Source organism: Entelurus aequoreus, linkage group LG20 (assembly GCF_033978785.1).
Source record: "Entelurus aequoreus isolate RoL-2023_Sb linkage group LG20, RoL_Eaeq_v1.1, whole genome shotgun sequence".
NCBI lineage: Eukaryota > Metazoa > Chordata > Actinopteri > Syngnathiformes > Syngnathidae > Entelurus > Entelurus aequoreus.
The window spans coordinates 37446661-37470893 of NC_084750.1; the positions used below are offsets into that span (position 1 = coordinate 37446661).

Consider the following 24233-nt stretch of genomic DNA (forward strand, 5'->3'; position numbering starts at 1 on the left):
ATTTTAACACTTATATAAGAATTTTAAAGTCATTTTGATAGTAGGCTATTATAGCTAATATAGACACTTACATCATGTGTTGTCTTCATTATAACACTTATATAATACTTTTAAAGTCATTTTGATTGTGGGCTATTATAGCTAATATAGACAATTACATCATGTGTTGTCTTCTTTATAACACTTATATAAGAATTTTAAAGTCCTTTTGATAGTAGGCTACTATAGGTAATATAGACAATTACATCATGTGTTGTCTTCATTTTAACACTTATATAATACTTTTAAAGCCATTTTGATAGTAGGCTATTATAGCTAATATAGACACTTACATCATGTGTTGCCTTCATTATAACACTTATTTAAGGCTTTGAATTTTTTGCGGCTCCTGACAGATTTTTATTTTTTTATTTTTGGTCCAATATGGCTCTTTCAACATTTTGGGTTGCCAACCCCTGAGTTAGTTAGTAGTCTCTTTTGATGGTTTGTTTACATTTTGGGGACTAGTATTATAGCACCATCTAGTGTCAGTTAGCACTTGTATTTCATGTCTCAACACATTGAGTAGTTTTTTTTGTTTTTTTTTACTTTCCCATCTGGTATCCAAATGTCTCACCTCACTGATGGAGGGATCCAGCCTGGACCGGCTTGGATTGGATGGAGCAGTTTAACAGCCAGCCAATGAAAAGAAGCCCAGAGGGAAGAGAGGAGGGTTAAACTTCCCAGTCCTACCACACAACAAGATCTTGTGCAGAAACGGGTCAACGAGATGGAGACCAAAATCCCTGACTTCTCTGGAAAGTGGAAAATGAAGTCATCGGAAAACTTTGAGGAGCTTTTGAAAGCGCTGGGTGAGTAGCAAACCGGTTTAAAAATGATATTTGGATGAGTTTTTACATGTTAGTATGTGTCATCAAAGTGTGATAATAACAATGCAACTCCAGTGGGTCATATTAGTGTGATTAGGATTGTGAATTAGTGTGAATTATATTTATATAGCGCTTTTCTCTCGTGACTCAAAGCGCTTCTACATAGTGAAACAGTCAGTCCAGACAAGTTATTTAGATTCAAAGTTGTTGCCTTTTTGTGACTCAACGTTGCAAGAAAATGGGGGATTTTTATGAAACATAGTGGGGGTTTTTTGGATTGTAACTCGTTCCAGAAGGTCCAATGAAGACCAAATCTTACAAAAACCATAAATTTTCCCCATAAGAAATAATGAAAATGAACACAAAAAATATTTTGCATGCAGAAAACAATGCAAAATACATTTAAATGACGAATGAACAGTGAACATCACTATAAGCTTCATAGAGAGGACGAGTGGTATGGGAGGAAGAGAAGGGAGAGCTGCAAGGACGCCACTTTTATACTTTGCAATCACGTCGGTTTTTTTTTAGTTCAATAGTGTTTCTCACCTTCTTTATCCATGTGTTGAGACAGAAAAGGAAAACTGGGGCGAACCTGGCCGTTATAGTTGGTCAAAAACCCAATCATAAGAAAATGGGCCATACAACAATTTTAGCGCAGATAGCACTGGATGAAGAGGGGGAACATGTCCCCCTCTCAGATTCATAGTGATACAGACCTCCCTCCCCACTCACTCACACACTTTTTTCCTTAATGTAACAAACATCGCCAAATAAAACTGAGGATTTATGTTCCATTATTTAATGGAATGTACAAATGTACAAAACCCAAAACCAGTGAAGTTGGCACGTTGTGTAAATCGTGAATAAAAACAGAATACAATGATTTGAAAATCCTTTTCAACTTATATTCAATTGAATAGACTACAAAGACAAGATATTTAATGTTCGAACTTTTTAAAAATAATCATTAACTTAGAATTTAATGGCTGCAACGCATTCCAAAACAGTTGGCATAGGGGCATTTTTACCACTGTGTTACATGGCCTTTCCTTTTAACAACACTCAGTAAACGTTTGGGAACTGAGGAGACCAATTTTTGAAGCTTTTCAGGTGGAATTATTTCCCATTCTTGCTTGATGTACAGTCCGGGGTCTCCGTTGGCGTATTTTAGGCTTCATTATGCGCCACACATTTTCAATGGGAGACAGGTCTGGACTACAGGCAGGCCAGTCTAGTACCTGCACTCTTTTACTACGAAGCCACGCTGTTGTAACATGTGGCTTGGCATTTTCTTGCTGAAATAAGCAGGGGCGTCCATGATAACTTTGCTTGGATGGCAACAAATGTTGCTCCAAAACCTGTATGTACCTCTCAGCATTAATGGTGCCTTCACAGATTTGTAAGTTACCCATGCCTTGGGCACTAATACACCCCCATACCATCACAGCATCAAGAGTTGGAATTGGGGGTTAAATCACCAAAAATGATTCCCGGGCGCGGCCACCGCTGCTCCTCACAGGCTTCTCACCTGGCATATAATGGCCAAAGGTATAGATGTGTGTCCAAGATAAAGGAAACGGCAGGCTGTCTTCTTCTAATGGATTTATTCCAATCTGTGCAAGTTGGGTAACGTTTGATGTGGTCTGGAACAACATGGCACACAAACAACTATCAGAAATGCAGCCAATGTTACATACACATAATGTGTCATGAAACATGCAAATATAAATTCAATTCACTGAGGACATAAGTGAAGAAAATTAAATGAGCTCAAATATACCTACAAACGAAGCATAATGATGCAATATGTACATACAGCTAGTCTAGGTAGCACGTTGCCATCGATTAGCTGGCAATCATTCACTGACCAAATACGCCTGATTAGCACGCCACACAAGTCAATAACTTCAACAAAGCTCACCTTTGTACATTTACGCACAGTATAAAATGTTTGGTGGACAAAATGAGACAAAGAAGGGGTGGCATAAACACCTCTTTCTGTGGCAGTGTCGTAGAAATTTGTACTTATAATCAAACTACGGCGAGTTCAAAGAACTAGGACAAAACGGCGCTCGCCAAATAGTCTCATCAGTAAAGCATGTTTAATATAAACAGTGGGCTTTCTAACAGTTAGGAAGGTTTGTGTCATGTTTTCCCTTCTAAAGAAACCATAATAAAACAAAAATGTGTATGTATTTTTTTTTTAAACTCCAAGGAGCCACTAGGTCGGAGCTAAAGACCCGCATGCGGCAGTAGAGCCGCTTGTTTGCTGACCCTAGCTCTAGACCAGGGGTCGGCAACCCAAAATGTTGAAAGAGCCATATTGGAGCAAAAATACAAAAACAAATTTGTCTGGAGCCACAACAAATTAAAAGCCATATTACATACAGATAGTGTGTCATGAGATATACATTGAATTGAGATGACTTAAAGGAAACTAAATGAGCTCAAATATAGCTACAAATGAGGCATAATGATGCAATATGTACATATAGCTAGCCTAAATAGCATGTTAGCATCGATTAGCTTGCAGTCATGCAGTGACCAAATATGTCTGATTAGCACTCCACACAAGTCAATAACATCAACAAAACTCACCTTTGTGCATTCACGCACAACGTTAAAAGTTTGGTGGAAAAAATGAGACAGAAAAAAAAGTGGCATAAAACACGTCCTAGAAAGTCGGAGAAAGTTATACATGTAACAAACTAAGGTGAGTTCAAGGACCGCCAAAATTAGTAGGACAAAACGGCGCTCGCCAAATACTCGAATCAGTGAAGCATGTTTAATATAAACAGTGTGCTTTATAACAATTAGGGAGGTTTGTGTCATGTTTGTCCTCCTACAGAAACCATATTAAAACAAAAATATATATTTTTTCCCCTCATCTTTTTCCATTTTTCATGCATTTTTTAAAAAGCTTCAGAGAGCCACTAGGGCGGCGCTAAAGAGCCGCATGCGGCTCTAGAGCCGCGGGTTGCCGACCCCTGCTCTAGACCATCGCCTGAAACCCAGAAGTGCCTCTCGGTCACGTGATGGCAACCAGGCAACAACTGTTGAAAGTATGATGGTTGTAGTTGTCCGTTGCTATACCCCACCTCCTCTCCAACTTATTTCACAAAATAAAAACATTAACTTGAATATTTTGGTAGGATGGCTGATGGCTGCCAAAGTCCCTGTTCATTGTGAAATTAGTGTCTCTCTAAATCACAGGTGTCAAACTCAAGGCCCGGGGGCCAGATGTGGCACGCAACATCCTTTTATCTGGCCCGCAATGTGTCAATAAAGTACTTAAAGGCCTACTGAAACCCACTACTACCGACCACGCAGTCTGATAGTTTATATATCAATGATGAAATCTTAACATTATAACACATGCCAATACGGCCGGGTTAACTTATAAAGTGACATTTTAAATTTGCAGCTAAACTTCCGGTTCGAAACGCCTCTGAGGATGACGTATGCGCGTGACGTAGCCCGGGGAACACGGGTATGCCTTCCACATTGAAGCCAATACGAAAAATCTCTGTTTTCATTTCATAATTCCACAGTATTCTGGACATCTGTGTTCGTGAATCTGTTGCAATCATGTTCATTGCATTATGGAGAAGGAAGCTGAGCAAGCAAAGAAGAAAGTTGTCGGTGCGAAATGGACGTATTTTTCGAACGTAGTCAGCAACAACAGTACACAGCCGGCGCTTCTTTGTTTACATTCCCGAAAGATGCAGTCAAGATGGAAGAACTCGGATAACAGAGACTCTAACCAGGAGGACTTTTGACTTGGATACACAGACGCCTGTAGAGAACTGGGACAACACAGACTCTTACCAGGATTGCTTTGATTTGGATGACAAAGACGCAGACGTGCTACTGTGAGTATGCAGCTTTGGCTTCTAAACATTTGATCGCTTGACCGTATGTGCGCAACTTTTTTTTGCGTATGTACATAACTTTTTTAAAATATATAAGCTTTATGAACCTTGGGTTAGGTGAACGGTCTTTTGGGCTGAGTGATTGTGTGTGTTGATCAGGTGTTTGAATTGTATTGGCGTGTTCTATGGAGCTAGGAGCTAGCATAGGAGCTAGGAGCTAGCATAACAAACACGCAGGTGTTTTTATGCAGGATTAATTTGTGGCATATTAAATATAAGCCTGGTTGTGTTGTGGCTAATAGAGTAAATATATGTCTTGTGTTTATTTACTGTTGTAGTCATTCCCAGCTGAATATCAGGTACCGTGAGTATGCAGCCTTGGCTGCTAAACATTTGATAGCTTGACCGTACGTGCGCGTCACGTACGTAACTTTTTAAAAATATATAAGCTTTATGAACCTTGGGTTAGGTGAACGGTCTTTTGGGCTGAGTGATTGTGTGTGTTGATCAGGTGTTTGAATTGTATTGGCGTGTTCTATGGAGCTAGGAGCTAGCAGAGGAGCTAGGAGCTAGCGCAACAAACACGCAGGTGTTTTTATGCAGGATTAATTTGTGGCATATTAAATATAAGCCTGGTTGTGTTGTGGCTAATAGAGTATATATATGTCTTGTGTTTATTTACTGTTGTAGTCATTCCCAGCTGAATATCAGGTCACCCCCGGCTCTCACAGCATCTTCCCTATCTGAATAGCTTCAACTCCCCACTAGTCCTTCACTTGCACTTTACTCATCCACAAATCTTTCATCCTCGCTCAAATTAATGGGGAAATTGTCGCTTTCTCGGTCCGAATCTCTCTCACTTCATGCGGCCATCATTGTAAACAATAGGGAACTTTGCGTATATGTTCAACTGACTACGTCACGCTACTTCCGGTAGGGGCAAGCCTTTTTTTTATCAGATACCAAAAGTTGCAATCTTTATCGTCGTTGTTCTATACTAAATCCTTTCAGCAAAAATATGGCAATATCGCGAAATGATCAAGTATGACACATAGAATAGATCTGCTATCCCCGTTTAAATAAAAAAAATTCATTTCAGTAGGCCTTTAATATTTTCTCACTAAATGTAATTGATTTGTTTCATTTTGACAGAAAAAATATATGTTCAAGTTAAAGTCCCAACGATAGTCTCACACACACACTAGGTGTGGTGAAATTATTCCCATGTTCACCCCCCTGGAGGTGAGGGGAGCAGTGAGCAGCAGCGGTGGCCACGCTCTGCAATCATTTTGGTGTTTTAACCCCCAATTCTAACCCTTGATGCTCAGTGCCAAGCAAGGTGCACGGGTCCTCTTTTTATAGTCTTTGGTATGACTCGGCCGGGGTTTGAACTCACGACCTTCCAGTCTCAGGGCGGACACTCTAACCACAGGGCCACTGAGCATGTACTGTTGGAAATGGCATACCTTTTAAACTTTAATAGTATCCAATATTGCAACATATGTTTTTGTCTAAAAAAAACACTTAACTTTACAGAAAACTAACCATCAAATTATTAAAAAAGGCAATAAATGTTACGTTGTTCTTTACAGCATATTACTGTAAATTGAAAAAAACTACAAATGTTTTTTGCGTTAAAATTCTGTTGACTGAGCTGCCGGTTTTTGACTGTCAAATCTACGGTTGTTGTTTTTAACGGTGTGTTACTGTAATTGAAAAAAACGGTACATTTGTTTTTAAGGTACAAAAACCGGCAGCAAAGTTGCCAGAATAAAAAAAGAACTTGTACTGTTTTTCCATTCACAATATAATGTTGTAAAAACCAATGTAAATTTAACACAACATTTTTTCCGTAAACTCCCCCCCAAAAAACAGTGGTACTGTTTTTCCATTTACTGTAAAATGTTGTAAAAAAAAACAAAAACAAAAAAAACCCCTATATTTTACAGTAAAATTTTGTAAATTAAAAGTTTTTATTGTGAAATCAACAGTCTACTTAAAACAATGTATATAATTATTAATGAAACCCAGAGGCAAATTCCTGCATTATTCGCTCTGATGGCAGCCATAACTGCCATGTGGCCCTCAACGAAAACGAGTTTGACATCCCTGCTCTAAATTTATTTTTTTTGCTGAGTTTGCATAAATTGCACTGCATTTGGCATTGACAATCTTTTTCTCGTGTTTGCAAGAATGTCGCAAGCATGTCTTGGTCTCATGCTTGTGGGGTTAGAGCTGCACAAGGAAGGTCAGAAGGGGGACAACCAGTGGCATTCATTAAAAATCAGAAGACAAACAAGCTGTGAAGGAAGGCTAGATTGGACTCATCTGCAGCAGGGTACTCCTCATGCGGATGTAATTAGAGCCAGTGTAAACGGAACTAAGCCTCAACATGGGCCCCAGCAGCGATGAGCCAGACTTTCTTGCATAGCCCGGGGTCTCCCCGACCCAAAGCTAATGCAGTACATGTGCATCCTCTTCTCTTAATCATACGAGGTGCAGCAACTTGGACTGACCTTCTGTTCTAAAGGGTTTTCATAGAAAGTTCTATGTGTATTGTGCTGTAATGTACAAAATAGTTACTTCATAAAAAAATGTGTGGCGACTTCTGAGTGCATGGGATCTTACAGAGCCCCTACAGCAGGGGTGTCCAAACTTTTTCCACTGAGGGCCGCACACTGAAAAATCAAAGCAAGCGGGGGCCATTTTGATATTTTTTATTTTAAAAACCAATACAATATATGTATAAAAAAGATACATTTAGGCCTCCACTCAGACTTGATCCTGGGGACCCCAAAAGGTTTTGGTCAAAAAAAGTATTACAAATGTTTAGGTCTATCTGTCAATATAACGCTTTTAAAGATTTAAGTTGTATGCCATTTTTGTCAAGGAAAACCGTTTTTTTTATGGAAAAAAACACAAAATATGCAATATTTTCCCCCAATAAAATTTTAAAGTGGAATATTTGAGATTATATAATAATTGGAGTCTTAAAAAGGTCAATAACTCATAACAACGTTGATTTTAATTCATTATTTTTTTGAGCAATGACACTTAAAAAAAAAAAAAGTCCCACTAAAATTATTGGGGATCCAAAAGGGTACTGCTCAGTAAAGTTTAAAAAAATAAATCCAACATTTTTTTTTAACTTTTACCACAATAGTCTCAAGATCAACTTCAGATCTATCCGTCAATTATAAGTTTTATTGTTGTTTATGTTTTTTGTTTGTTAGTTTTAGGCCCATCTTTTAAAAACTTTGTTTTTTAAATGGCAACCAAAAAAATATGCAACATTTTCCCCCCAAAATATCTCAAAGTGGAATATTTAATGTGAAGTAAATGGAGCCTTGAATAGGTCAATAATTCATAATGACATTGACTTTGATTAATTATTATTTTTTTAAAGAACGAAACACCCTGCATTTCAGCTTTGTGTTATTAGAGTAAATAATGCAACATTTTCTTGTTACATTTCACCTGTTTGCTCTTTTATACCACTTTTTATGTTTTTTATTTTTTTTTCATCGTATTTTTAGAATGTGCCGTGGGGCCGTTAAAAAATTACCTGCGGGCCGCAAATGGCCCCCGGGCCGCACTTTGGACACCCCTGCCCTACAGGGACATGGATGTTTTGCGAGATCTCGCAAATACTCTGTTTTGCTTCCGGTTCACTGACAAACCTCTTGCGAGATCTCGCAATACTTTTTGGGTAGGCTCCTCCATCGCTTTGTCTGTTTCACTTCCGGTTCACTGACATACGAAAAAAAAACTTTTGCGAGATCTCGCAAAAAGTATTGCGCAAAACATTTTTTTCCCTCCATGTCCCTTTAAGGGCTCCGTAGGATCTCAGTCATAACGTGCTTGAAGAAGAACTATCGGCACAGAAAATTACGTTTGGGGTGCGTTTCACATTTATTATGCAAAAAATGAATAAATAAATTGGACGTACATTATGTCCAGTCTAGTGTATGTCTGACTCATTGTGTAGTCTGACCGTATGTGTATGTGAAAAACTGTATGAGTTCCCGTCACCACCAATGCCCGATCACAGTGATTCTAAACCAGGCCTGGGAGATTATTTTGACTCCGGGGGCCAAACTTAGAGAAAAAAAATGTGTCTGGGGGCCGGTATATCTATTTTTAGAAACACTAATACAAAACATCACAATAATGTCTAAATGAATTCTAAAAACGTTATGACAGACCTCCTTAAAAAACGGAATGGAATTTAAATTTTTTTTTACTGAATGAGACACCCATGAAAATAAAAAAATTTGGATTCACAATATTAACTATGAACAATAAAACACTGAATATTGACAACGTATGAACGTCACACCCCGTCTCGATTGACATATTTTACAATCAAGCAAAACGCAACAAAAATGCAACATTGGTATCTGCTTATCTGTATTTGGGATCTGCATAAGTCCTGAAAAATTGCGCGCGTCCACCTTTGTAGTCCGTGTTGACACCGTAGTCGATAAGCTTCTTCTTTTTCTCTATCTTCTTGTTATGGGACATTCACCCTCCGCTGTTGCCATTTCTAATATAAAGTAGTGTAAAGTGTTTACTTATATCTGCCAGTAAACTCGCCATGAAAGCGCTAAAACATACCGGTATAGTGAGTTAACATTATTCACCCAAGGATGCTACAGTTTCCATCTTAAAGATGTAAAAAAAATATTTGGGAATGTCCGGCGGGTCAGATTGAAAAACTTAACGGGCCGCAAGTGGCCCCTGGGCCTTAATTTGCCTAGGTCTGTTCTAAACTGTGGCTCCTTCTAGCGCAGGGGTGCCCAAAACATTCGCCTCCAAGGCCCAAACTGAAAATGGCTTAATGGGTCGTGGGCCAAACACAGCAATTTGAAGCGTACAGCAACACAATAAGTGAGGAGTTCAATCCCATACCGTTATTATTTAAGGTAGTGGAGATCATTACATTCAATAGATGGCCACAAGTTAGCCTTGCGGACCTGCCGTAAATGATTGTGTGAGCTCCAAAAAGTATGATTATGTACCGGACCATAGGGCGCACCGGATTATAAGGCGCACTGTAGATGAATGGTCTATTTTCGATTCTTTTTCATATACAGGGCGCATTAAAGGAGTCTTTTTTTTCTAAATGTAAAACACTTCCTTGTGGTCTACATAACATGTAATGGTGGTTCTTTGGTCAAAATGTTGCATAGGATATGTTTTACAGATCATCTTCAAGACGCTTTCTGACAGTTGCTTACGGAGGTCTTATTTACGTGGCTCACCTTCGACAGCGTCTTCTCCCCGTCATCTTTGTTGTAGCGGTGTCGCGTGCAAGGACGGGAGTGGAAGAAGTGTCAAAAGATGGAGCTAACTGTTTTAATGACATTCAGACTTTACTTAAATCCATAACGGAGCAGCATCTCCTCATCCGGAAACAATAACAACCCCGTAAATGTGTCCCGTGAAAAACCGTCCAACCGGAACTCTCTAATAACCAAAGTTCCTTGGGTGAATAATGTAAACTCACTATACCGGTATGTTTTAGCGCTTTCATGGCGAGTTTACTGACAGATATAAGTAAGAATTTTACACTACTTTATATTAGAAATGGCAACAGCGGAGGATGAATGTCCCGTAACAAGAAGATAGAGAAAAAGAAGAAGCTTATCGACTACGGTGTCGGCACGGACTACAAAGGCGGACATGCACAATTTTTATGCAGTTCCAAAATACAGATCAGCAGGTACCAGAAAGCAAGAAAAGTTGCATTTGCATAATTTTGCGAAACAAAACGCCAGATAATATGTCCCACCTTGTACACACACCATAATAATACTCATATGTTGAAGCACAGTACAATCCATCAAGCGGTGTGGCTTCATAGCTTACCAAAGTCGTACTAAAACATTTTAATAGATTTTTGAGCGCCGTGTGTAATGTTCTATATTTTCAATGGAACATTTAAAATGTTGGTGTTGTTTACTTGAGTCATATTGCAGTCTACACATATCTCTTATGTGTGACTCCCATCTACTGGTCACACTTATCATTACACCATGTACCAAATAAAATAGCTTTGAGGTCGGTAAGCAAAACCAGAATTATTCCTTACATTAGGCGCACCGGGTTATAAGGCGCACTGTCGAGTTCTGAGAGAAAAAAAAGGATTTTAAGTGTGCCTTATAGTCCGGAAAATGGGAACATTTGGGAAGCCAACCTTCCCAAAATGTTATACATAATCAAATACATAATCAAATTGTGTCCTGTTTTTTCTCTTTTATTAGTTAGCCTATATTGTTATTGACCCCACTACCTGAGAGTTTAAAATAAATAACTCTGTATTGCATTATTTATGCTATGAGACATATTAAAGGCCTACTGAAACCCACTACTACCGACCACGCAGTCTGATAGTTTATAAATCAATGATGAAATCTTAACATTATAACACATGCCAATACGGCCGGGTTAACTTATAAAGTGACATTTTAAATTTGCCGCTAAACTTCCGGTTCGTATCGCCTCTGAGGATGACGTATGCGCGTGACGTAGACCGGGGAACACGGGTATGCCTTCCACATTGAAGCCAATACGAAAAAGCTCTGTTTTCATTTCATAATTCCACAGTATTCTGGACATCTGTGTTCGTGAATCTGTTGCAATCATGTTCATTGCATTATGGAGAAGGAAGCTGAGCAAGCAAAGAAGAAAGTTGTCGGTGCGAAATGGACGTATTTTTCGAACGTAGTCAGCAACAACAGTACACAGCCGGCGCTTCTTTGTTTACATTCCCGAAAGATGCAGTCAAGATGGAAGAACTCGGATAACAGAGACTCTAACCAGGAGGACTTTTGACTTCGATACACAGACGCCTGTAGAGAACTGGGACAACACAGACTCTTACCAGGATTACTTTGATTTGGATGACAAAGACGCAGACGTGCTACTGTGAGTATGCAGCTTTGGCTTCTAAACATTTGATCGCTTGACCGTATGTGCGCAACTTTTTTTTGCGTATGTACGTAACTTTTTTAAAATATATAAGCTTTATGAACCTTGGGTTAGGTGAACGGTCTTTTGGGCTGAGTGATTGTGTGTGTTGATCAGGTGTTTGAATTGTATTGGCGTGTTCTATGGAGCTAGGAGCTAGCATAGGAGCTAGCATAACAAACACGCAGGTGTTTTTATGCAGGATTAATTTGTGGCATATTAAATATAAGCCTGGTTGTGTTGTGGCTAATAGAGTATATATATGTCTTGTGTTTATTTACTGTTGTAGTCATTCCCAGCTGAATATCAGGTACCGTGAGTATGCAGCCTTGGCTGCTAAACATTTGATAGCTTGACCGTATGTGCGCGTCACGTACGTAACTTTTTAAAAATATATAAGCTTTATGAACCTTGGGTTAGGTGAACGGTCTTTTGGGCTGAGTGATTGTGTGTGTTGATCAGGTGTTTGAATTGTATTGGCGTGTTCTATGGAGCTAGGAGCTAGCAGAGGAGCTAGGAGCTAGCGTAACAAACACGCAGGTGTTTTTATGCAGGATTAATTTGTGGCATATTAAATATAAGCCTGGTTGTGTTGTGGCTAATAGAGTATATATATGTCTTGTGTTTATTTACTGTTGTAGTCATTCCCAGCTGAATATCAGGTCACCCCCGGCTCTCACAGCATCTTCCCTATCTGAATAGCTTCAACTCCCCACTAGTCCTTCACTTGCACTTTACTCATCCACAAATCTTTTATCCTCGCTCAAATTAATGGGGAAATTGTCGCTTTCTCGGTCCGAATCTCTCTCACTTCATGCGGCCATCATTGTAAACAATAGGGAACTTTGCGTATATGTTCAACTGACTACGTCACGCTACTTCCGGTAGGTGCAAGCCTTTTTTTTTATCAGATACCAAAAGTTGCAATCTTTATCGTCGTTGTTCTATACTAAATCCTTTCAGCAAAAATATGGCAATATCGCGAAATGATCAAGTATGACACATAGAATAGATCTGCTATCCCCGTTTAAATAAAAAAAATTCATTTCAGTAGGCCTTTAAATTTGCACAACATTTTAAACTTCAGCAGATTTATCAGGTATATTTGCACAAAGTACGGATCGGTATCGCCGATACCAGCCTGAATTTTACTTGGTATCGGAAAGAAAATCAGTGGTATCGCACATCACTGATGAATAGGTATTGAAATGGATCATTTGTCCTGAAGCAGATTGGCGGTCACATGCATTGTGTTAGCCAAAATCACAAGCTGCAAAAAAGGGGATCGAGATGAGAAAATCTAGGAGCCGATGCAAAAGCTGCTTATTAGACTTCACTTCTTCGTTCCTTTGTACGCAGGTGTGAACGTGTTTGTGAGGAAAATTGCTGTGGCGGCGGCATCCAGTCCCGCAGTGGAAATCACCCAGCAGGAAGAGAGTCTGTCCATCAAAACGTCCACCAGCGTCCGCACCACCCACGTCTCCTTCACTGTGGGTCAGTCTTTCAATGAGACCACCGTGGATGGACGCCCCTGCATGGTATTTAACATTCAGCATCAGAGTCGAACGCATACCAGAGTGTGAAAGGCCAGACAGCAAAGCCAGCATTGACAGAGAAAAGAAAAAAAACATATGGAAGTCATTTTAGTGGGACTGTGTTATAGTGCAAACCCCAAAACCAGTGAAGTTGGCACGTTGTGTAAATGGTAAATAAAAACAGAATACAATGATTTGCTAATCCTTTTCAACCTATATTCAAATGAATAGACTGCAAAGACAAGATACTTAACGTTCGAACTGGTAAACGTTGTTATTTTTTGCAAATATTAGCTCATTTGGAATTTGATGCCCGCAACATGTTTCAAAAAAGCTGGCACAAGTGGCAAAAATGACTGAGAAAGTTGAGGAATGCTCATCAAACACTTATTTGGAACATCCCACAGGTGAACAGGCTAATTGGGAACAGGTGGGTGCCATGATTGGGTATAAAAGCAGCTTCCATGAAATGCTCATTCATTCACAAACAAGGATGGAGCGAGGGTCACCACTTTGTGAACAAATGCGTGAGCAAATTGTCCAACAGTTTAAGAACAACATTTCTCAACGAGTTATTGCAAGGAATTTGGGGATTTCACCATCTAAGGTCTGTGATATCATCAAAAGGTTTAGAGAATCTGGAGAAATCACTGCACGTAACATTGATTGCCTGTGACCTTGGATCCCTCAGGCGGTACTGCATCAAAAACCGACATCAGTGTGTAAAGGATATCACCACATGGGCTCAGGAACACTTCAGAAACCCACTGTCAGTAACTACAGTTGGTCGCTACATCTGTAAGTGCAAGTTAAAACTCTACTACGCAAAGCGAAAGCCATTTATCAACAACACCCAGAAACGCCGCCGGCTTCGCTGGGCCCGAGCTCATCTAAGATGGACTGACGCAAAGTGTAAAAGTGTTCTTTGGTCTGACGAGTCCACATTTCAAATAGTTTTTGGAAACTGTGGACGTTGTGTCCTACGGAACAAAGAGGAAAGAAACCATCCGGATTGTTTTAGGCGCAAAGTTGAAAAGCCAGCATCTGTGATGGTAAGGGGGTGTATTAGTGCCCAAGGCATGGATAACATACGCATCTGTGAAGGCACCATTCACCATTAATGCTGAAAGGTATATACCTGTATAGGTTTGCGTGAGAGAGCAACAATGGATCGTACAAAATGAAAAAGATCAAGGGATTGTACTGAGAAAAACTGTACTCTAGTCCAAATGCTATTCCGAAGGCACGCTACCTCGGAAAAATAAGCCAAATTGGTGAAATTGGTCCACATGATTGCGTCCAACGGACAAGAGATTTCAGTAAGCTTCCGCAATTGTCGAAGCCAAACTTGTATACCGTATTTGCCGGACCATAGGGCGCACCGGATTATAAAGCGCATTGCCGATGAATGGTCTATTTTCGATCTTTTTTCATATATAAGGCACACCGGATTATAAGGCGCATTAAAGGAGTCATATTATTATTGTATTTTCCTAAATGGAAAACACTTCCATGTGGTCTACATAACATGTAATGGTGGTTCTTTGGTCAAAACCCATTACCTCCCTGCTTGGCACTCAGCATCAAGGGTTGGAATTGGGGATTAAATCACCAAAAATGATTCCCGGGCGCGGCCACTGCTGCTGCCCACTGCTCCCCTTACTTCCCGTGGGTGATCAAGGGTGATGGGTCAAATGCAGAGAATAATTTCGCCACACTTAGTATTGGTATTTTAACTTTAACTTTAAAATGTTGCGTAGGTTACGTTTTACAGATCATCTTCAAGCCGCTTTCTGACAGTCGCTTCAGGATGCGCCGTTTTGTGGGTGCTCTTATTTACGTGGCTCACCTTTGGCAGCGTCTTCTCCCCGTCATCTTTGTTGTAGCGGTGTAGCGTGCAAAGACGGGAGTGGAAGAAGTGTCAAAAGATGGAGCTAACTGTTTTAATGACATTCAGACTTTACTTAAATCAATAACGAAGCAGCATCTCCTCATCCGTGGCTCACTAGTGCAACAACAACGCCGGAAATGTGTCCCATGAAAAACCGTCTGACCGGAACTCTCTAACAACTAAAGTTCCTTGGGTGAATAATGTAAACTCACTACACCGGTATGTTTTAGCGCTTTCATGGCGGGTTTACTGACAGATATAAGTAAGAACTTTACACTACTTTATATTAGAAATGGCAACAGCGGAGGATGAATGTCCCATAACAAGAAGATAGAGAAAAAGAAGAAGCTTATCGACTACAAAGGCAGACGCGTGCAATTTTTCAGGACTTATGCAGATCCCCAATACAGATCAGCAGGTACCAGAAGGTAAGAAAAGTTACTTTTGCATAATGTTGCGAAACAAAACGCCAGATAATGTCTTACCTTATACACACACCATAATAATACTCGTATGTTGAAGCACAGTACAATCCATCAAGCGGTGCGGCTTCATAGCTTACCAAAGTCGTACTAAAACATTTTGATAGATTTTTGAGCGCCATAATACTTACAAATGACTAAAAGTAAACAGTCAACATGCTTTTTTCCAAAATACTGTACGTTGTTTGTGCCCCACGGCTAGCTTGGCTAACGCTAAAAGCCTACTAAGTGCTACATGTGAAACAGAATAAAACATGCTTTGATTCAAACTTACCTTGAAAATGCAGTGAACAGAACAGTACCAACCAGGTGATGGCGTTAAAAGTGATGTTTGATCGTCTCACAGCTGCTGTCCAGCCGAGTTCTTCGGCTTTGGAAATGTGACAAATCTCACCAAACCTCTCTCACTGAAGTCACCACATTTGTACCATGAATTGATTAACGTGGACCCCGACTTAAACAAGTTGAAAAACTTATTCGGGTGTTACCATTTAGTGGTCAATTGTACGGAATATGTACTGTACTGCGCAACCTACTAATACAAGTTTCAATCAATCAATCAAAAATCATGACAACAATTGTGCCAGTCAATGAATCTGCACGTTTGCGCCATGTTTTGAACTTCTTTAAGAAAAGAACACAACTTTAACAACGAGTCTTGTATTCAGTCGGGTGATTTAGCCATTAAGAGGCCCGCAAGACCCACAATGCATTGCGTTTACTACGTCACACTTTCATGCACTTATAGACTTAGACTTAGACTTCCTTTTATTGTCATTCAAATTTGACCTTTACAGTACAGATAATATATACTGTATAAAGGGCTATAGCTAAAGGATGCATTTTTAGAATGAGCCGCAGGCCAATAAAAATGATCAATCAATCAATCAATGTTTATTTATATAGCCCTAAATCACAAGTGTCTCAAAGGGCTGCACAAGCCACAACGACATCTTCGGCTCAGATCCCACATAAGGGCAAGGAAAAACTCAACCCAGTGGGATGACGATGAGAAACCTTGGAGAGGACCGCAGATGTGGGGGACCCCCCCTAGGGCGACCGATGCAATGGACGTCGAGTGGATCTAGCATAATATTGTGAAAGTCCAGTCCATAGTGGATCTAACATAATAGTGAGAGTCCAGTCCATAGTGGGGCCAGCAGGAAACCATCCCGAGCGGAGACAGGTCAGCAGCGCAGAGATGTCCCCAACCGATCGGTGTCCACCCTGGGTCCCGACTCTGGACAGCCAGCAAGAAATGAGCATCAAACCACCAAGGAGCCCCCGCGCTGGACTTTGGACATCCCAGATGTACAGTTGCCTCTGACAGGAATGTTAAAAATTGCTGTAGACTGCAATGCAACACTTGATGTTACAAAGAAACCTAAAGAACTTTCCTCATTTCCGTCTTTTGTGCAGAGCTTTCCAACTTGGGAATCAGAGAATAAGATCAGCTGTGTGCAGACGTTACAGAAAGGTGAGGGACCAAAAACCGCATGGACCCGGGAGGTGACCGGTGATGGAGAACTGGTACTGGTAAGTTATTGCGACACTTTCAAAAGCTGAAAGTTGGACTTTGGTTGAACTCTTTCCTCTTCTCTTTTCCCCCCCAGACGATGACAGCAGGCGACGTCGTCTGCACCAGAGTCTATGAAAGAGAATGACAAAGTACAAAGGCTGTCATACAATATTTTCCCTTTTGTGCTTCATGCGTTAGTCATCCTTACTTGCTCTTTGGATGAAGTCCGCTTGCAAGTTTTGGTGCAATCTGCAAAAAAGCGCCAATTTGAATAGTATTTCCCTATATGGGTTTGTGACGTACATTTAATGAATTAAATTAGTCAATCAGGAGTTCAAGAATTCAGTGACAAAACCAATTGGTACGATTTAATGGGAGTGATGAATGTTTTGAACTCCTGTTTCAATGCCAGTGGTGTACTGAGAAGAATACTGCTGCCATAGGTCTTTGTGGATGTAGCTCAATTTCCCATTTTGTGCTCATTTACATCCCGGAATGTTTCTCCAGACCCACTTTTTGTGTTTCAGCATGACCCAGTGCCTTAATCAAGCTTCTAAATAGGGATGTGCAGATCGATACTGAAATATTGATACCGCCGATACCAGATCTTTATGCTGTAATGTCGATCCTCAAAACCAAATATTGATACTTTTGATACTTTAGTTGAAGGTCCAAACTTTTTCCACCAAGGGCCGCATACTGAAAAGTGAAAGTATGCAGGGGCCATATGGATATTTTTTTTAATTTAAAAAAATATGCTAAAAACGGATATTGTGTCAGCTTTGTATTATAGGTGACTAAGCATATTATCATTAATCATTAAAACATTTCAGCTTTTTCTCGTTACAGGCTGATTCTTTTTCTCTTTTTTTCTTACATTTTTATGTAAGTATAGACCAGGGGTCGGCAACCCGCGGCTCTAGAGCCGCATGCGGCTCTTTAGCGCCGCCCTAGTGGCTCTCTGGAGCTTTTTCAAAAATGTATGAAAAATGGAAAAAGATGAGCGGAAAAATATATATTTTTTGTTCTAATATGGTTTCTGTAGGAGGACAAACATGACACAAACCTCCCTAATTGTTATAAATCACACTGTTTATATTAAACATGCTTCACTGATTCGAGTATTTGGCAAGCGCCGTTTTGTCCTACTAATTTTGGCGGTCCTTGAACTCACCTTAGCTTGTTTACATGTATAGCTTTCTCCGACTTTCTAGGACGTGTCTTATCCCACTTCTTTTTCTGTCTCATTTTGTCCACCAAACTTTTAACGTTGTGCGTGAATGCACAAAGGTGAGTTTTGTTGATGTTATTGACTTGTGTGGAGTGCTAATCAGACATATTTGGTCACTGAAAGACTGCAAGCTAATCGATGCTAACATGCTATTTAGGCTATCTATATGTACATATTGCCTCATTATGCCTCATTTGTAGCTATATTTGAGCTCATTTAGTTTCTTTTAAGTCCTCTTAATTCAATTGACATCTCATGACACAGTGAGACACACAATCTGTATGTAATATGGCTTTTAATTTTTTGCGGCTCCAGACAGATTTGTTTTTGTATTTTTGGTCCCAATATGGCTCTTTCAACATTTTGAGTTGCCGACCCCTGGTATAGACCAAACCTGGGCAAATTAAGGCCCGGGGGCCACATGCAGCCCGTTAAGCTTTTCAATCTGGCCCGCCGGACATTCCCAAATATTTTTTTTAGATGTTTAAGATGTAAAGTGTAGCTGCCATTATGATGTGCACTCATGTTTTCTAATGACCGTGAGTCTTGAACTATACTAAGTCTTTCAATGCTTGGAATCTGCGCTTTTGCATTATATACTAGTTACTATGATAATCTAATTAGTTACTATGGTCATCTAATTAGTTACTATGGTCATCTAATTAGTTACTATGGTCATCTAATTAGTTACTATAATTAGTTACTACGGTCATCTAATTAGCTACTATGGTAATCTACATCACAGCAGCTCAGACGAGGCACCAAGCAGTGTTGGGCAGGAAGCGTTTCCACAGACGCGGAAGGAGATTTTCACAACAAAGTTCTAAAGCTTAGTGATATATCAGATATATCAAATTGCAGGTGGGTTTATTTTGCTCCCTTCGCGTTCATATTTCACTGTTTGTTGTGTTTTTGTTGCGTTTCACTTGATTGTAAAATGTGTCGATCGAAAGGCGGTGTGACGTTCATATTTTGTCAATATTCAGTGTTTTATCCTTCATAGAAGAATGTAAAATTCCATTACGTTTTTTTAAGGCGGTCTGTCATAACGTTTTTAGCATTCAATCAGACATTATTGTGAGGTTTTGTACTAGTGTTCATAAAAATAGATATACCGGCCCCCAGACACATTTTTTTCTCTAAATGTGGCCCCCGAGTCAAAATAATTGCCCAGGCCTGGTATAGACCATGATGACTATTGACAAGTATATTTCATGTATATCTTGAGAGCTTCTAATATTTTAGATTAATGGTGTCTAAATGTTTTCCACCAAGGGCCGCATACTGAAAAGTCAAGTATGGGAGCAATTTTCATTTAATTTTTTTTTTAATTGCTAAAACAGATGTTACATACAGTACAGGCTGAAAGTTTGGACACGTTCTCATTTCAATGCATTTTCTTTATTTTCATGACTATTTACATTGTAGATTGTCACTGAAGGCATCAAAACTATGACACCTGTGAAGTGAAACCCCTTTCAGGTGACTCTTGAAGCTCATCGAGAGAATGCCAAGAGTGTGCAAAACAGTAATCAGAGCAAAGGGTGGCTATTTTGAAGAATCTAGAATATAAAATATGTTTTCAGTTATGTTACCTTTTTTTGTTCAGTACATAACTCCACATGTGTTCATTCATAGTTTTGATGCTCTCAGTGACAATCTACAATGTAAACAGTCATGAAAATAAAGAAAACACATTGAATGAGAAGGTGTGTCCAAACTTTTGGCCTGTACTGTGTGTATATATATATATATATATATATATATATATATATATATATAGCTTTTGTCAGTGAGCGTGCTGTGTGTTTAGACTATGGCTTTACAATTTATGATACATTTTATGTCTTACAAGTTAATGTTTTTTTTCAATGGCCACACTAAAACCTACATTGCTGTGTGAGGAAAAAACCCGATTTTGTTTTACTGCACTCCAGGGTGGATGAAAAGTTATCCTGCGTTTGTACGGTAAGAAAAATTGGCATTGACATGTTGAGCCAGTCTAAATGACACCTTTGACTTTAGGTCGCTCCTCTCGGGGGGAGGAATCGAAACCACTCCGTCCCTCCTTGTTAGGGAAGTGTGCCAATTCATTCCTTCTGCAGTGATGTAATGGGGCCTGGCGGTGTAGCACGAGCTTTGGAATGCTGTCGTTTCAAGGCCAGGAGGGGCTCAGGTTCAACTTTTGATACAACCAATCATGGTTCGTTTAAGGAACGTTGCAAGAGTCAGCTAACAAACCGATGTAAGCACAAAGGGCCATAGAAGTGCATGAAATGAAGCTAAAAAGAACACATTATGGATCCTCTACCAAACTCAATGGCAGCATTGAGCACTAATTGGACTTAGGTAGTGGGACACCAGGCCATTATGCACCCGAACTCTGGAACGCTCTCCCAGACCATCTTAGAGCACCACAGTCGGTCGAACATTTTAAGAAGGGACTAAAAACCCACCTTTTTAGCACAGCTTTTATCTAATTTCTCTGCCTTCTTGTTTTTAAATGCACTGCTTGCCTATCTGTTTTATCCAGTTCTTTCATGTTTTTATTTGTATTTTATCTATGTTTTCTATGTTGTATCTAGTGTTTATCTAGTGTTTTTCATTTTTTTATTTCTATTTAATTTTCTATCATTTATTCGTACTTTCTATTTTATTTTTTATTTTATTTAATTTTTTTATATACTTTGTAGCACTTTGAGATTTTAACAAATGTAAAGTGCGTTACAAATGCACGTTACAAATTATTCATTATTACCGGTATTATTAATATTATTATTGTTTCAGGAAATGAAAATCAAAGACAATTTAAAGTTGGCCGATTTTGCAGCTCTCGTGATTTCCACTTTTTAACGAGACTTAAACTCAGAGTGTGTCCGTGGGAAATGTTCATTCTTCCAGAAGAACACAATCTCTGTTCTACTTAGTTTGTTGATGGGGTTGAGGCAAAGTTTTAACCCAAGCAGTGTACATTGACATTGTGTATATCAGTGTTTTTCAACCTTTTTTGAGGCAAGGCATATTTTTTTCATAAAAAAAATATGGAAACACACCACCAGCAGAAAACGTTGAAAAATTAAACTCCACCAGGTTGTCGTGCCCTATTTTGAGTTTGTTGGTGTTTTCCTGTGTGTAGTGCTTTAGTTCTTGTCTTGCGCTGTTATTTTGGTGGCCCTTCCTGTTTTGTTGGTGTTTTCCTGTAGCAGTTTCATGTCTTCCTTTGAGCGTTATTCCGCGCACCTGCTTTGTGTTAGCAAGCAAGGCTATTTAAGTTGTTGCTATCCTTATTTGTGTGGACATTGTTGATTGTCATGTCATGTACGGATGTACTTTGTGGACGCCGTAAGTTTTTGCTGTCGTCCAGCATTTTGTTTCTGTTTACTTTGTAGCCAGTTCAGTTTTACTTTTGTTTTGTATAGCCATCGCCTTTTCAGAATCAGAATCAGAATCAGAAATACTTTATTAATCCCTGAGGGGAAATTAAGATTTTCAGCACAATCCCATTCAAGATCAGACAAACATTACAGGGAGACAGAACAGGATCGCTGACGGGTCTGCCAACTTCTGGCGCCCCTTACAAAAAAGGTGAGATACAGGTAAACAATGGGGGGGTGAGGGTGAGAAAAAAAAAATCGGTCTAAGCCTGGGCCCCTGGAGAGGGGGTCCAGACTGAGGCCAAGGGAAAAAACAACTCATAGCCATAGCACACATCCCTCTTACATGTGTGTTAGAGGGAAACATCAAAGAACACAAAGGACATTAAAGTTATTTTCCTTTCCCTTTCCCTTTTGTTCATTTTTGGTTTAAGCCTTACATACCTTTTTACCTGCACGCTGCCTCCCGCTGTGGTCTGCATATTGGGATCACAACAAACCATCCTCGTCTCACTCGACACATTCCGACTTTTACAAAGCAATTAACTACCTGCTGCCGCCTACTGACATGAAGTATTACGTGGTTACCCTTCCGAGTTTTACACAGCACAGACACTAAGCAACGGCACATTATTTACAGATTGTAATTATTGACTTGCAAAAAAATATTTTTTGGACCAATTAGGTGAAGTTGCGTAATTTCCCACGGTACACCAGACGGTTGAAAAGTGGTTGAAAAACCCTGGTGTACAACTTGCAGGGGTGTTATGCGCTTGCATTGTTGTGCACACTCAATATATTGAATAAATCCATCATGCCTACCAGTGCTTCTTCACCGTCTTGACTGGTGATATTTCGTGAGCGGAGCACACCAGTTCAATGGTCCATGGCAGCTTAAAAATGCAAGGTGGGTCGTCTTTTTAAATTGTTTGCGGACTGCTTGCTTGAAAAAGTCTACAAAGGGTCAACAATGATTCTGGAATTACCTTTTAGAAGATCTGTGCTTCGATTCATCTGAACTGAAACCTACTTAAGAAAATCAACTAGGTATGTTCATCCATCCATCCATTTTCTTCTGACTATCCGGGAGGCTGAGGCCGTACTCAGTAGGGAGGCTCAGGTTTCCTGGACCCTGGCCACCTTCTCCAGTTCCACCAGGGTGTCCCAGGTCTACCCCAGGGCCTCTTCCTGCTTGGGCATGTTTGGGCCCAGCTTCCTCTTCATCACAACAGTCCAGTGCATTGAGCCCAATTCTACAGATACTATGCCGATCTGCCTTTTGATACACTTTATTGCCAAAAGTATTTGGCCACCCATCCAAATGATCAGAATCAGGTGTCCTAATCACTTGCCCCGGCCACAGGTGTATAAAATCAAGCACTTAGGCATGTTTCTACAAACATAGGACAATTCCATGCTCCCAACCTTGTGGGAACAGTTTGGAGCGGGCCCCTTCCTCTTCCAACATGACTGTGCACTAGTGCAAAAAGCAAGGTCCATAACGACATGGATGACAGAGTCTGGTGTGGATGAACTTGACTGGCCTGCACAGAGTCCTGACCTGAACCCGATAGAACACCTTTGGGATGAATTACAACAGAGACTGAGACCAACATTGATTTGACGTCGTCAAAAAGTATGTATTGTGGCCAAACAGCTCAATTTTTGTTTCATCTGACATCAGATGAACAAAGATAAGACCATCTGGAGGAAAGTTCTGTGGTCAGATGAAACAAAAATTGAGCTGAGCCACAATACCCAGCAATATGTTTGGAAGACAAAAGTTGAGGCCTTGATTCCCAGAAACGCCATTCCTACCGTCAAGCATGGTGGTGGTAGCATTATGCTCTGGGCCTGTTTTGCTGCCAATAGAACTGGTGCTTTAAATGGGACAATGAAAAAGGAGGATTACCTCCAAATTCTTCAGGACAACCTAAAATCATCAGCCCGGATGTTGGGTCTTGGGCGCAGTTGGGTGTTCCAACAGGACAATGACACCAAAGACACATCAAAAGTGGTAAAGGAACGGCTAAATCAGGCTAGAATTAAGGTTTTAGAATGGCCGACAATGCTGAAGAAACAAGCCCATGTCAGAAAACTAACAAATTTAGCTGAACTTCACCAATTTTGTCAAGAGGAGTGGTCAGAAATTCAACCAGAAGCTTGCCAGAAGCTTGTGGATGGCTACCAAAAGCGCCGTATTGCAGTAAAACTTGCCAAGGGACATGTATCCAAATATTAACATTGCTGTATGTATACTTTCGTCCCAGCAGATTTGGTCACATTTTCAGTAGACCCATAATAAATTCATAAAAGAACCAAACTTCATGAATGTTTTTTGTGACTAACAAGTATGTGCTCCAATCACTCTATCACAAAAAAATAAGAGTTGTAGAAATTATTGGAAACTCAAGACAGCCATGACATTATGTTCTTTACAAGTGTATGTAAACTTTTGATCACGACTGTATGTAGCTAAGTAAAA

At 39.9% G+C, this 24233-nt stretch overlaps 1 protein-coding gene across 1 annotated transcript; it reads left to right on the forward strand.

Moving 5' to 3' along the window:
• Positions 1–391: 391 nt before the first annotated feature.
• On the forward strand, positions 392–18363 carry crabp2b (cellular retinoic acid binding protein 2, b). The gene is made up of 4 exons (XM_062028933.1): positions 392–851; positions 13076–13254; positions 17044–17160; positions 17238–18363. The coding sequence occupies exons 1-4, from the start codon at positions 770–772 to the stop codon at positions 17286–17288; spliced, it is 429 nt and encodes a 142-aa protein (XP_061884917.1). The 5' UTR covers positions 392–769; the 3' UTR covers positions 17289–18363.
• Positions 18364–24233: the final 5870 nt, after the last annotated feature.

Bases quoted from the DNA above. Each gene is read 5' to 3' on its own strand.
- crabp2b (XM_062028933.1), top strand. From the start codon at position 770: ATGGAGACCAAAATCCCTGACTTCTCTGGAAAGTGGAAAATGAAGTCA. The intron at 852-13,075 runs GTGAGTAGCAAA...CTTTGTACGCAG, and splicing joins GGAGCTTTTGAAAGCGCTGG to GTGTGAACGTGTTTGTGAGG. The intron at 17,161-17,237 runs GTAAGTTATTGC...TTTCCCCCCCAG, and splicing joins GTGATGGAGAACTGGTACTG to ACGATGACAGCAGGCGACGT.